Source organism: Mustela lutreola, chromosome 1, assembly GCF_030435805.1.
Source record: "Mustela lutreola isolate mMusLut2 chromosome 1, mMusLut2.pri, whole genome shotgun sequence".
NCBI classification, from domain to species: Eukaryota; Metazoa; Chordata; class Mammalia; order Carnivora; family Mustelidae; genus Mustela; species Mustela lutreola.
Window position 1 is genome coordinate 140,212,494 of NC_081290.1, and position 14,030 is coordinate 140,226,523.

The 14,030-nt window shown below is 39.6% G+C and overlaps 1 protein-coding gene and 1 long non-coding RNA gene across 11 annotated transcripts in view; one reads left to right on the forward strand and one right to left on the reverse strand.

Annotated features, from left to right (window-relative positions):
• Positions 1–7,130, forward strand: part of LOC131832339 (uncharacterized) — an 87,223-nt gene extending 80,093 nt beyond the window's left edge. The window contains exons 3-4 of the long non-coding RNA XR_009353999.1: positions 3,824–3,928; positions 7,044–7,130. This is a non-coding gene — a long non-coding RNA (uncharacterized LOC131832339). The remainder of the gene's footprint in view (positions 1–3,823; positions 3,929–7,043) is intronic.
• Positions 7,131–7,163: 33 nt separating this feature from the next.
• MFAP3L (microfibril associated protein 3 like) overlaps positions 7,164–14,030 on the reverse strand; it is a 40,588-nt gene continuing 33,721 nt past the window's right edge. For 9 of the 10 annotated variants that reach the window (XM_059175196.1, XM_059175149.1, XM_059175152.1 and 6 more), the window contains one exon: positions 7,164–12,987. In XM_059175196.1, coding sequence (XP_059031179.1) covers positions 12,053–12,973 — 921 coding nt within the window. In that variant the 5' untranslated portion in view covers positions 12,974–12,987 and the 3' untranslated portion in view covers positions 7,164–12,052. The remainder of the gene's footprint in view (positions 12,988–14,030) is intronic. The other variant, XM_059175160.1, reaches the window with a different exon arrangement.

The following is a 14,030-nucleotide window of genomic DNA, read 5'->3' on the forward strand; positions in this document are numbered from 1 at the left end:
GAGGGAGGACCAAAGAAAAATCGTAAGGGTTTTTACCCTGCTTTATCTAACTACTCTGACAAAAAAAAAAAAAAAAAAAAAAAAGACAGGAAATGTTACATTCCACTGTTGATAAATGACTAGAAACAACTCTGTAAGACTGTGAAATCCAGCATGTGCTGAGAAAACAGAGCAAAACTTAGGTAGAACAGTATAAAATTGAGCATTATAGTTAGAGTGTGGTGTGCAAATTTTGTGTTTAATCTTGGGGCTTGAGTGGAAAATAAAGAATAGTAGTGTTACTGATCTGGCAATTGTAAAGAACATTTTTTAACGTGATTGAAATAAAACATCCTAATTAATATATCACATTCAAAACAAACAAGTATTTCAAAGATGCTTCAGTGTTGCTACTCAGCTGAAAGTCTGCCACTTTCACTGGTAATTTCTTAGAAATGATTTAACTCGATTTTTTATAACAGGACACTGCTGATCGGCTTAGAACAAAATGCTTTAAGCACTGAGGTTCGTGTAATTGAGGGGGGAAGAAGGATTAAAACTGAAGAGATTTTGGCCATTCCCACTGGTGTAGGGTGGTATCTCAGTGTGGTTTTGATCTGAATCTCCCTGATGGCTAGGGATGATGAACATTTTTTCATGTGTCTGTTAGCCATTTGTATGTCTTCTTTGAAGAAGTGTCTGTTCATGTCTTCTGCCCATTTTTTGACATGATTATCAGTTAGAATGGCCAAAATTAACAAGACAGTAAACAACATGTGTTGGAGAGGATGTGGAGGAAGGGGAGCCATCTTACTCTGTTGGTGGGAATGCAAGTATGTGCAACCGCTTTGGAAAACAGTGTGGAGATTCCTTAAGAAATTAAATAGAGAGCTACCCTATGACCCTGCAATTGCATTACTGAGTATTTACCCCAAAGATACAGATGTGAAAAGAAGGACCATCTATACCCCAGTGTTCATAGCAGCAAATGGCCACAGTGCCAAACTGTGGAAAAAACCAAGATGCCCTTCAGTGGATGAATGGTTAAAGAAGATATGGTCCATATATACAATGGAGTATTATGCCTCCATCAGAAATGATGAATACCCAATTTTTGTATCAACATGGACAGGACTGGAAGAGATTATGCTGAGTGAAGTAAGTCAAGCAGAGAGTCAATTATATGGTTTTGCTTATTTGTGGAGTGTAAGGAATAACACGGAGGACATGAGGAGATGGAGAGGAGAAGTGAGTTGGGGGAAACTGGAGAGGGTGACGAACCATGAGAGACTGTGGACTCTGAGAAACAAACTGAGGGTTTTATAGGGGAGGGGTATGGGAGATTAGGTGAGCCTGGTGGTGGGTATTAAGGAGGGCACGTATTGTATGGAGCACTGGGTGTGGTGCATAAACAATGAATTCTGGAACACTGAAAGGAAGTTTAAAAAAATAAAATTTTTTAAAAACTGAAGATTTTTTTTGGACTAGATATTACATGAGTATGATTTTCCGCGATTTTAATGACTGATTTGTATTAAGCTAGTGCATATACTGTTTGCCAGATTTTAAAAATTCACTGATCATCTGGGCATGGCTTGTCCTAGGGAATAGTATGAAATTTTTATATTTCTCATACTTATTTTATTTTTAGTTTTCTTGTACTTCCCTTAGGCAACTCCTCTCATATTTCTGTGAGGTCAGCATTCAGCTTTTTGGCTGCTCTGGACCTCTGTCTAGGTCTGTCCTTCTGAAAGTCTCCTTGGACTCAACATTCTTCTCCTCTATTCTTTAAACACGTCTCACCCCCAGGTGCTCAGATCTCAGCTGTTTGTAAGGTAGAGTCATAGGATTAAATCAGTTCCTTTTCTGTATTCATGATGCCTGATAGAGGCTAAAAGTGATTACAAGCCTAGGGTATTTGTGTAATAAGAGAAAACGTTACTCTGAAGGAATGAGTTTTTCATGGTGCCATTTCAGTGGCTTTGAATGAGGATCTTTTAAGACTCAAGTGACCCTGCTTAGGAATCTGCCTCCTGCACATTCCCTCAGGCTGGGTAGGTAGAGGATCTTTTTCCTCAACAGTGTGGCCAATTGTCTTGATTTCAATACTTGAATGGTGACTGTCATTACTAGGGTTTTACTAAGGCCCTTGATGCTTATGGTAACATCAGAATCGATATCTCATTATGGCCTAGGTTCTGGGCTTTGAAATTCTACGTCCTGTCTTACCTAAGAGAGACGAATACAAGGCTATCAAGACCACCAGTATCACAGAGGTGGTTTGAATCTTCACTCATGATTTTCTACCACCCTTAGTTTTAGAATTTCTGGAGTACTAGACACTTTAGATACTGGAGTGACTACGTTTTCTTTCCTTGAGACTTGCAAAGACATGTAAAAATCATGCCTTTGTTCTATGTTTGCTATCTTTTGGCTACAGGAACATCTTAGGGTATGAATGGGATGTCCGAGAGTTCCCCCACCAACACACTGTGACCTGTTGCTACTCAGACCCCTGCTTCTCAAGAGTTTTCTAGAATTTCAATATATGTGGCTGTCCTTCCTTTGTGTTTCAGAAACCAACTCTCTGTCTTCACCGTGTGAATCCTTCAAAAGGGACAGGAAACCAGATATCAAGAAACTGATAAATTTAAACATATTTCTATGGAAAAACACACTTAATACAGTTGGTTCCCCAGACACATTTTAGTTATCTGAGTTTACTGATTTACAGTAAATGTGTTCTGGGGTGGGATGGGGGTAGATGTAGTTGTAAGAGAGCCACACAGGGGATCCCTGTGGTGATGGAATGGTTCCATATCTTGATTATGGTGGTAGATACACAAAATACACATATGCAGATGTGTGCATGTAAACCTGGGAAAATCTGATTAAGACTGGTAATTGTGTCAGTTGATATCCTGATCGTGATAGTGTACTATAATTTTGTGAAATGTTACCATTGTAGGGCCCTGGTAAAGGGTACATGCGATCTCTCCGTATTCATTCTTACAACTGCAAATGAATCCACAATGATCTCAAAACAAAGTCTAATTATTTTTTTTTTTTTAAAGATTTTATTTATTTATTTGTCCGAGAGAGAGCGAGCGAGAACGGGCACAGGCAGACACAGTGGAAGGCAGAGTCAGAGGGAGAAGCAGGCTCCCTGCGGGGCAAGGAGCCCGATGCGGGACTCGATCCCAGGACGCTGGGATTATGACCTGAGCCGAAGGCAGCTGCTCAACCAACTGAGCCACCCAGGCGTCCCAAAACAAAGTCTAATTAAAATGTGTTTACTATTCTAGCGTCAGAGTATTTAGGAAGATAAAATTCATATGTGCAACACAGAAGCAAACACACATGTTCACAAACAGTAGCAAGGTTCATCCTACCATTGTAGGTACATACACATTTTTGCTACCAGTTGGAGACAGTTTTGTGTTTAGGTAAAGGATTGAATCTAAATTTGGTGTCATAAGGCAAAGCTATCTTCTTTAGATTTCATACAAAGAAGACAATCATGACTATCTTATAATTTTCCTATCCTGGTGAATGTACATGTTTAATAAAGAAGAAAAATAATTAAAAGTTCATAATTCTATATTTGTATTGATTTTTATATTGAAGTGTCAAAAAAATTGTAAGGATCATGTTTAAAAAGGCAATCCAAATCCATATGTAAGGACTTGGAGGAAATCAGCTGCATGCTTTATGTTTTCCTACATTGCATTGTTTTACACTGTTCATGCTGTCCTGGTCCATTCAGGCTACTAAACAAAAATACCTTAGACTGGGTGGCATAAACAAGGGTTTGTTTTTGTTTTGTTTTTTTATGTCCTGGAAGCTGGAAGTCCAAGATCAAGGCAGTGGAAGATTCAGTGTCTGGTGGGAGCCTGCTTCCTGGTTCATAGACACTGACCTCTTGCTGTGTCCTCATATGGCAGAAGAGGTGAGGGAGTTGTGTGGGGTCTTTTTAAATAAGGGCACTAATCCCATTGATGAGGGCTTCATCTTTCATGACCTAATCCCCTACCAAAGGCCCCACCTCCAAATAACATCACATTGGGGATTAGGATTTCAACATAGAATTTTAGGTGGACATGAACGTGTGGTCTGTATGTAAGCATAGCATAATAATGTCTTATTCTTGTGCTACAGCAGAAAGCCTTCCATTTTTAGCTTCAGATAAAGCATTTATAGATCATCTAGCTGTTCTGCTTTTTTAATCATACCGTAAAGGTCTCTTGACTCAAAATAATTGGGAATAAGATATTTGATTACTGAGAATTAGTGAGCTTGTTTGAAACATAGCAATTTCCAATTTCAAAGGACTCACAGAATGTACAATATATTTAAACCAATCACATAAAACCCATTGTGGAATGAAAGGTAACAAAATAGTTAACATGATACAATAGTACATATATATTTAGAATTGGGAGATTAAATTTTTTTCACTATCTGGCAGGGTTTCAGAAATTTATTAATTACAGTAATTACTGTGATGACCAAAAAATAAGGAATGTTACATTCTGCACATTAAAAAATTTAATGATCACAAATGGTCTACATTGCCGGTCATTCCCCCCCTATAAATAGGATGTATTTAAATCATCTGCAATTTCTAAGGTCTTAACACTTTCAAATTTCTTTAGTTGAACACATTTCTACAAAGATGCCAACTCATAATTTTTGTAATGTTTGTTTTAAAATAATTTCAAACATAACCAGCATTAAAATTTACTTCTTTCAGGGGCGCCTGGGTGGCTCAGTGGGTTGAAGCCTTTGCCTTCAGCTCAGGTCATGATCCCGGGGTCCAGGAATTGAGTCCCGAATCGGGCTTTCTGCTCAGCCGGGGGCCTGCTTCCTTCTCTCTCTCTGCCTGCCTCTCTGCCTACTTGTGATCTCTGTCCATCAAATAAATAAATAAAATCTTTAAAAATAAATTTTATTTCTTTTAGGTTAAACTACTACTACGTGGTAGATGAATTTTTTTAGGTTAAACTACTACTACGTGGTAGATGAATTTTTTTCCTACTCTCTTCTGTAATCAAGCATTTTACTTCACGCACAGTAACCTGGTTCTCTTGGCAGAACAGCTGAGGTATTGCTAGAGGGGATGAGAGTGGGAAACATCACCGACAGTGGGGGCGTTCAGTACAGCCAGGACAGAGAGTTGTACCTCTTTCTTAAACACACTTGTCATTTCTTTCCTTGATGGTTTGAATTAGGAAGCTTCTTACAGCTTTGGGACAATTTTATTCACTCCACCATTGGCCTAGTTGGAAGAAGCGTGCAGCCCCAGCAGACATGAGAGGCAATCAGACTTCAAACCAGAGGCACCGACCACCTCAGGGGTCTCCAGTACACATCAGCTTCCTAAGAATCATGAAAAATTTCAGAAAATAGGTGTTGTACAGCATTTTCACTGCACAAAATGTCCCCTAATGCTGTTAAGAGTTCTAGGTGCAGGTGATTTTTCTGCATAATTCACTGGGACACCTAATCCATAATGAACTTTAAAACATAATTGTAAGGAAACCCACTCCACTGGTAGTGAGAAATTTGTTTTTTTGAGAAATTCATATGGTTTTATCAATCTTTGTATTTTTACCTTACTCATTAGTTATTTAATATCTTAGTAAAATTATTTTTTTACCCTGGGTATCTTCATTTTACCTAATAGTGTAAATGCAATTGGGGACAGCTCTAATCCAATTGGTTTTAAAATACCTCAATATGCCACCTAACACATATATATACTTCTCTCAGTAGTCAGTTCTAATAGCCTTTCAAAAGTCTACTAATAGACTGAGGCAATTAATCTGCTGCTTGGTACACTTCTTCCTTCTGGCTGCTAACCATCCTTTATTTAGTGAGTTGTCGCCTTAGGACATCTCGGCTGGGAGGGGGGAACGCCTGATTCACCGGACTTCGGCCTCTACTACCCACTGGCAGAAGCCATTCACTCAGAAGGGTGTTAGCCACATGGCACGTTAATGTAGTAGCTTCGGGGCGCCCCACATTTTTGTAATCCTTTTACATGAATACATTTACAATTTTAGTTTTGTGTTGACAGTAAAAAGGCAATTTTATTGTGGCAAGACTAACTCACACTTTCAGCTCCAGGTAGCTCAAGGACCAGTGTGGTACCACTTTAATTTGACTCATCACATAAAACCCAGCCACAGTGGAATATGCTACTGCAGGAGGAAATGAGCTCCCCATTTATCAGAGATTTTCAAGCCACGCTGAATGACTACCTGTAGGCACATTGTAAAAAAGATAAGCGAATCAGATAACTTCACATTTATTTTCCCACTCAGTGACTATATGCTTATTTGAAAATCACTCCAATTCATATTAATCTTTACCTAGCTCCCTTGATTAAGGTCCATAGCACTCCAAAACCTGCAAAAAATTGAGCAACTCTTTGCTCCAGGTCTGAAAATATGCACCAAAGTTACCTGGTTAGCACAAAACTTTCCTATTTTCTCTTTCGTAATGACACAATCATTGTTAATTCTTCCCTTAATGCCAGCATAATTCTCTTAGACTGTTTTTTTGCTTGGGAGAACCTCGGAATGGTTAGTTATATGCATAGTTTATTGGATAACTCAGTTATTTTGTTTGCCTCTTCAGTCTGCTGTAAATTACTTTCTGCTCTTTTTGTCTTGCTTTCCCGTTTGGTAGTGCCCTTTTTCTTGTTTTCTTCATATATCTTCTCTTATCTGAGAGGAACTCCACTTTTGAAGCTTAGGGATTGTCACAAGGAACCTACTTAGCATGTTCTTGGATTTGACCTGGATTTTGTTGTTGTCTAGGTGGTGTCTAGGCAGATCTATTACTCATACCTTCTGTGGAATGTTGAGTATATGAGTTTCCTGGCCTTTCTGATTCTCTACAGAATGCTTGATGTTACATGTTAAAAATGATTTCTTGATAAAGATAAAAAGGCACTGCTACAAAGTTTGTTAAGATGGAGTTGAAGTCTCTGAATTTGGATAAATTTTGCAGTTTTACATATAAATTATTTCCTTTTTCCTTTTTTTTTTTCTCTCCAGATATGTCATGGATGCAAAAGGTAGAGAAAAGAATTGGTGACAGATGTCCTACCACTGGAAACAGTAAATCAGGCCACAATCAAATGTCCTTCAGGTGGGACATGACACATAATCCAAACACCTGCGCAAATCCTTTATTAAAGCAACAATCAAAATACAGGATGGAACACATGGTTTTTGTTTTGCTACTATAACATCAACTTAAAAGTCATTTGTTTGTATCTTTAAATTATTTTTAAAAAGTGAACATTCATAGTTCACGAAATCAACAGTTTGACATTTTGCTCAGATAAAGTTTTTCATCTTATTTTCCAATTTTAAAAAAGGACATCCAGAACTAGAGCTATAGCAAGCCAAAACCTAAGTGCAAGCAAGCATCTTCTTCGACCCTAACTCATTGTAAGCAGCTCTATGGTGTCTGACAGATACATCTGAAGGTTTTCATTACTGGTTAAATAAAATCAATTTATGCCAGAATATTCTTAGAGCTATTTGTTTTCTATTTTTACATTCCCTAACAGCTTCGGTTTTGATTGTGGTATTCTAAGTATTAGCCCCCTTAAAATTGGTATCTCTAAAATCTCAAAGATCATTACCCCCCTCAGATGATTCTTTCTGTGTAACAGACACACACTCAGTCCTTTGGAAAACATACTAAGCAAGTTTCTTTTGATTTTTTTCCCCCCACCATTGATTTGTTGAATCCAAACCTGGCTAATCACTGTAGAAACCCTTAAAAAAAAAGTCATTAGGAAAATGAACTTTGTTATCTACTGAGGGATTTTTAACTGAATAGGTGCATGTCACAATGTCTAGTTTCTTGAAGGTATCAGGTGCTCAAAATATGTGTGTGAATATACAATGAAATTTGGTAGGCTGAAAGAGTACCAGTAAATTAGTTTAAAAAGGAAGACTAGAAACAGGGATTATAATCTTAAGGGAATGCCAAAAGGATCTGTGAAGATAGGTGCAGAGTAGTCACAGAGTGACTGTGCTGATTATAAAATAGAGTATATGAAAGATAAGTTAAATGTCCCATTTTCTTCCCAAATGAAACACTGAGAGGAAATCCCCTGTGAACAGAACCATAGGGGCCGCCAGTAAGAGTTTTAGCACAGTACAACACTGTATTTCAATCTGCAAATAAAAGTTGTCGATTTGCCTTTCTAAAACCGTGTCTCCAGTGGCTGGGATGGGTGTTTCGGGTGTTTCTATAGTTAGGCTGATTTGTGTTGGCTGCACTACACTGAGAGGGTGCCTGTTCACAACATGCAAATACTCTTTGTGCCTTACATTTTCTTCATGTGCTAAAGAGCTGAGCAGATCCTAGATCACCGACAAATAACAATCCAAGCATTAGACTTCAAACATGTCATCAGTCCATTAAATAATTTACACAGCCGTAGTTCAATTCAGTTTTTTTTGTCAAATTGCTTTCTTATCTCACCTTTGCCCTTCAAAGGGAAACGTAAACAACACAGACTTCTACAGTTAAAAATGAAACAAACAATACAAAAGGTAAGGGGAGGATGGAGATTCCAGAATCCCTTGTGGGATGTCAGGCCTTTTAACCTCACTTTTGAAAAAAAAAAGGAATGTTCACAAGCATCTGAGACAAATCCTTCCAGATGTAATGGCACAATAATGGTTGGGATGAGTGAGAACATTCAGATCTTTTTAGAGCAATTTCTATACGTTATATGTCACATTTGGTTCCTAGAGATTTTAGTCAAGTATTAATATTTTTTTTGCCGAGTATGATATACAAAAAGATGAGAACAGTAGATGTGCCCTAAATATATGAAAATATAATATATAAAAGAAAACCATTATAAATTACATAGATTTTTCAGTATAAAATTTTTTTTTCCATTTAGAATAAATACCGTCCAAGTTTACAGGTCATCTAAGTGAATTAAATATGCACATGTATCTGAATCATTTTCAGAATTTCAAGAAAAAAAGTTGTTAGAGTTATGACTCAGAAACCAGAAACTGTGTGATATTGAGAATGACTACATAAGACCCAAAGGACATGGCTTGGGATTTAGTGTTAAGGTTTTAAAACTGCCCAAATGAGCCTGATGCGCATGCGTGCACACAAGCACACACACCTACAGCCATACTTCTATGCATTTCTATGAAGCTGAACAGTTTATCTTTGAAAAATCAGCTGAAAGTCACGAGGTCTTTCTGCATTTTATATTCTAGAAGGAGAGCCTTTCTCTCATAAAGAAGCTGTAAGATGGATAGGAAGAGCGCAGAATTTCAGGAAGGAGCAATCTCCATTGTAAACCAACCTCCTTTTAGGTTGGCCATTATTGTGTCAAGAGCTTCTTGATGCCTCAGAAGGGAAAAGTTTGGAAAATCTGTATAATCATCTCCCCAGTCTTAAGAAGCTAAAACCAATCTGGAACATTCTTTGGTCACACATTTCTGCTCCTGCTTCATAAAAATATCTGCTGATTTTACATTTTTAATTCCTAATCAATGTCTAGATCGTACTGATGCCTTCTCCTGTAATTTCCATGTGGAAATCTGCACATGGGTTTAAATGGAATGAGAACTGAACAGAATGGGGAAAAGTTCACATAATATCACAAAGTGAGCTTAAATCTCTGTTCTTGTTTTGGACACCTAGATCCATACTAAGAATCTGCTGACCTCCATGACAAGTGGATAATGTTTATATTCTGAGAGGTGGAGATAAAGCTGGTTTGCAACACGAATACATAAAACCCTAGCCAGAGAGCCCATCGGGAGTCATGGTTTCTCCTGACTGCTGAACTACTAGTTGCTTTCCATGATCACCCAAGACACTTCTAACTGGATGCCAGCGGTTCCTTCCTGGCCAAGTGATGTCTGACCAAACTCCAGGTCTTGTCAGAGTGCCTTCCACATGAGTTATCTATGAATGAAGAAGCCACCCCTAAAGCCAAACCCACCGTCCTCTGGCTCCAGAGCCAGACACATTTCTTGTAAAAATCAGGACCACAAAAGCAACCAATCTCCTGTCTCTGTGTTTTGCTCCCAATGTTGTTTGTCTCTTGAGTACAGGCCATTCCATCTTGGCATATTACAAACTTTCTAGAAAGCAGTAGATGTCTGAGCTAGAAGGGATCTTGTGACTCATCAAGCACAACACCCATATTCTGCAGAAGAGAAAGACTAAACCCTGGAGAGGGGAAGGGAGTTGTCCAAGGTCACTCATCCAGATAGAGACAGAGTGAGGACTAAACATCTGGGTCTGCTCTCAGTACCAGCGTGGCCTGTATAACCTCCAGTGTCATGACCCCATCACTTGATGTGGCCATGACCTTTAAAACTTTAAGGTTCTAAGTGAAAATGAAATACCACTCATTCTCACCATGATTAAATTTCAACTATGAAAGTGATCCTAATGATGGTTTGGGAGAGAACAGCCATAACTTGCTTAAAATGCTATGATTATTTGAAATTGATCCTCTTTGAGTAAGTCCTGCAGCATAAACAACGTGAGCTGAACCCCAGAGTAGAAAGTAAAAATCTGTTAAGTACCTGGAAAGAGAAAAGCATGATGATATTTATTTGGTTCTGTGAGAGTGAGACCATTTAGATGGTGCTCAGAGTACATCTAGTCTCTCTCCTCTGACAAAAGGAAACTGAGACCCAGACCTGCCCAAAGTCAGGCAGTTGGTTATTGGCACGGTCAGGTAAGGTGTTGGCCTTTACATAGACCGACTTTTTCTTCTTTCCATCATCATTCAGTCTCACGTACAACTGCTTTCTTGTAAGACTAAAAAATAATTCCACAATCTCACATGAAATTTGATGACACAACTACACCATTTTTCTAACCTTTCACGCTCCCCTTCAAGACTAATGAGTTAGCTCTGTGGTTCATAAAAGTGTGGTCCACAAAAGGACCTGGTTACACGGCCTCACAGATCTTTCTTTTGCTGCCCCAGATCCAGTGTTTGAGTTACCCAAAGGCATATGTCCCTGCAAGCCCTCCGGGGAAGCCAAAACTCTACAACCTGCAGGGATTCATCAAATGCCTCTGTCCTTGGAAGCAATACATTTTCCAAACAAAGAATCTGTTTTTCTTTGTAGGATGATGTTATGTAACCATAAAAAGAGCAGTTTTCATGGGTAATATGGGTATATTCAACCTTTTACCATCTCCCTCCATACTTCAGTTGAGCTCACCAAAAGGCTCTCAGAACTGGACAGGTAAACACATTTTTATTTGGCCATTAAAGTGCTATTCCTGGACAAAGGTTTTCTCAGTTTCACAATAGCAGCTTCACTGGAAACCAAAAAAAAAAAAAAAAAAAAAAAAAAAGTGATGTGTGAAAGTGGGCTTGGGAAGTGACAAAAATAATGAGCCTAGTAACTATGGAACATTACAACTTGACTTATAGATATCAGCCCTGCTACTAGAGTGACTGATACCAAAGTCTGTGAGGTACATGTTCAAGGGGAAAATAAGGACAAAGTGGCCAAGAGGACTAAACCGGAAAGAGCAATTAGTATTTCTATATCGACTACTCCATTATAAAGGAATAATGACAGGAATAAAAACTGAGAAGAAAGTGCAACAAACCCATGTACGTGCATTTGCTATTGTAGCAGACCTATATTTTTTTTTTAAAGGAAAAGCAATGCAGTGTGCATTGGACAGGGCTCTTGAGCTCAGAATATCTTATAGTAATATTTTCTTTGCCAAAAGGGCATCACCCATTAAGGTATTTGGCAGAGAAGAGCCTCTAAAATTCGTATCAGGTGGACAGACGCCTTCTGTCCAGTATTATCGATTCTGCACCCTGATGTTTCTCGCATCCTTTTCTACTGGGGAAATTCCAGTCACATCATACCTGCACTCAGGAGTTTCCCCTTTGAAAATGGCATCACTCCTACCTAAGGGATGAGAGTCTCCTGGTAAGGCTTAGCGGCAAGTGCGTACTACATCTGCACTACAAGGAGCAGCCCCTGATTTTCTTGATATGCATAGCTTTTCGTAGTTGATATTAGACATGGCTTTCATAAATAATGCAGGTGTTTTTGTCATGTGCCACCGCTGGCTCTGCAGTTTCCAGGTGGGCTGGTGGCAGGACTCGATCTAATACCTCAACAGGCGTTGGTTCTTCAGATGTTAGCTCCGTGGAGGTTATATCCGTAGAAGGCTCTGCAGTTTCTGGGGAATGTTCAGCAGACGGTTCTGTCTCCTCTTCATCTTTGACTTCAAACTGTACACCATCTGGGTCACCCACGGGATCTTTTTTGGACTGCGGGTGCACAGACACCTTGATGGCAATTTGCTGGGGCTGCTCATGCAGCGACGAGGCGTCCGAGTCAGCGGTGGGCGAGTCACTTCTCTTCAGGGAGTTGGGGATCGTGTAAACCTCATCCCTGTCAGAGGCCTCCTGGCCTTCTGGAGTATGCCGCACAAAATTCTGCCCCTGCTCCTCCAGCCCAACCACTTCCATGATTTCCTCCATGATAGTCCTACAGTTCATAATGAGGGGAGGCAGAGGCACACTCCTGGCAAGCTCTTCAATGTAGCGGGCAAACTCCATGGTTTTGAACTGGGTGACTTTGGCAAGCTCTAGAGTTTTGGCTGAGGTGATGATGGGGATCCGCTTGGCAATCTCAAATGCCTTTTGCAACTTCTCGGCGCCTTCTGTCCTAAAGAACTCGTTGATAGCTTTCTCGGTCTTCTTCAGGTGGCTGCTCATCATGCAGAGGCGGGTGATGTTCAGGATCATGACAACAGTGAAGGCCACGAGGCAGACAACCATGTAGTAGACGCCCATGTCTCCAGAGGTAAAGATGACTCTCAGGGTCACCGTGTTGTTCACAGTGCCATGGACGTTAGAAGCAACACACGTGTATTTACCTCGGTCCGAAAAAGACACCTTGGTGATGTTCAGGAGGCCGCTGTCGTGCATCTGCCATTTTCCTGCTGGAAGGAAGAGTGGAGAATTCAACCAAGGACATACAGGTCCCACCAAAGTGTCTATGAACTCTCACGTTACTAAAAACAACTCTTGCTACGACCGCTGCTGCTGCTTCTACTACTACAAATGATAATGACAATGGACCTTTACCATGCACCAGACAGTGACGTATACTAACTCATTTCATCTTCACAACAACTCCAATGAGGCAGGTATGAATCCTGGCTCCCCTTCTCAGGATGAAAAAACGAAGGTGGTGTTAGGTTAAACCACCTTCCCCAGGTCACCAAGTTTGGAAGGAGCAGAGCTAGCTAAAGAACTCAAGTTCAAAAGGCTATATCCTTAATCCCAAAACTATACTATGAATTGCCACGGCTTTGTGAAAAATAGGAAAAATAAACCATCTGGAAAATCTTGTGCTGTTAAAGAATGCTGTAAATGTAGCATCTGGTTTTCTAACCTGCCTGTGAGCATGGCTCTGCTGGATATAAGTTCACTGGGGAGTTTAATGCATCTCAGAATATAAGGTATTTTAGGATCAACATAAAATCTGCAGTAAGTTAATTAAATTGTAATTGTTTACCTGGGTTTCTCGTATTTGAGGTTGGAGTTATACTTGTATGACCTCAGTTAACTAAAATTTAACATATCCTTAATTTTGAGAATTTACAAGGACTTGTTTATAGTACTTAAAAGCTACAAGCTAACAATGTGAACCTTCAGAGGCTGGGCATGAATTACTATCAATTTGTTTTAGCCTTGCAAATTATAGACCCATCAAGTTGAAAAGAAGCCTCACATAATGGGGAATGCTTGTTGGTAAGTGCAATTCTTATTTCCTTCTATGGCCTGGAAAGGATCTAGTGTTGCCCTGGCAATGAAGCTCTCTGAATCAGGAGAAACTCTTTAGTTGGGACTGACTCTTAGTTTGCCTGTGCGCCCACATGTCAGAAGACCCCCGGGAAACATGACACAATGTTTGGCTGCCAGGTCTTGGGTCTGATGCTTTCTGAAATCCTACGAGCTCCCTATACTGTCCTACAGAGAA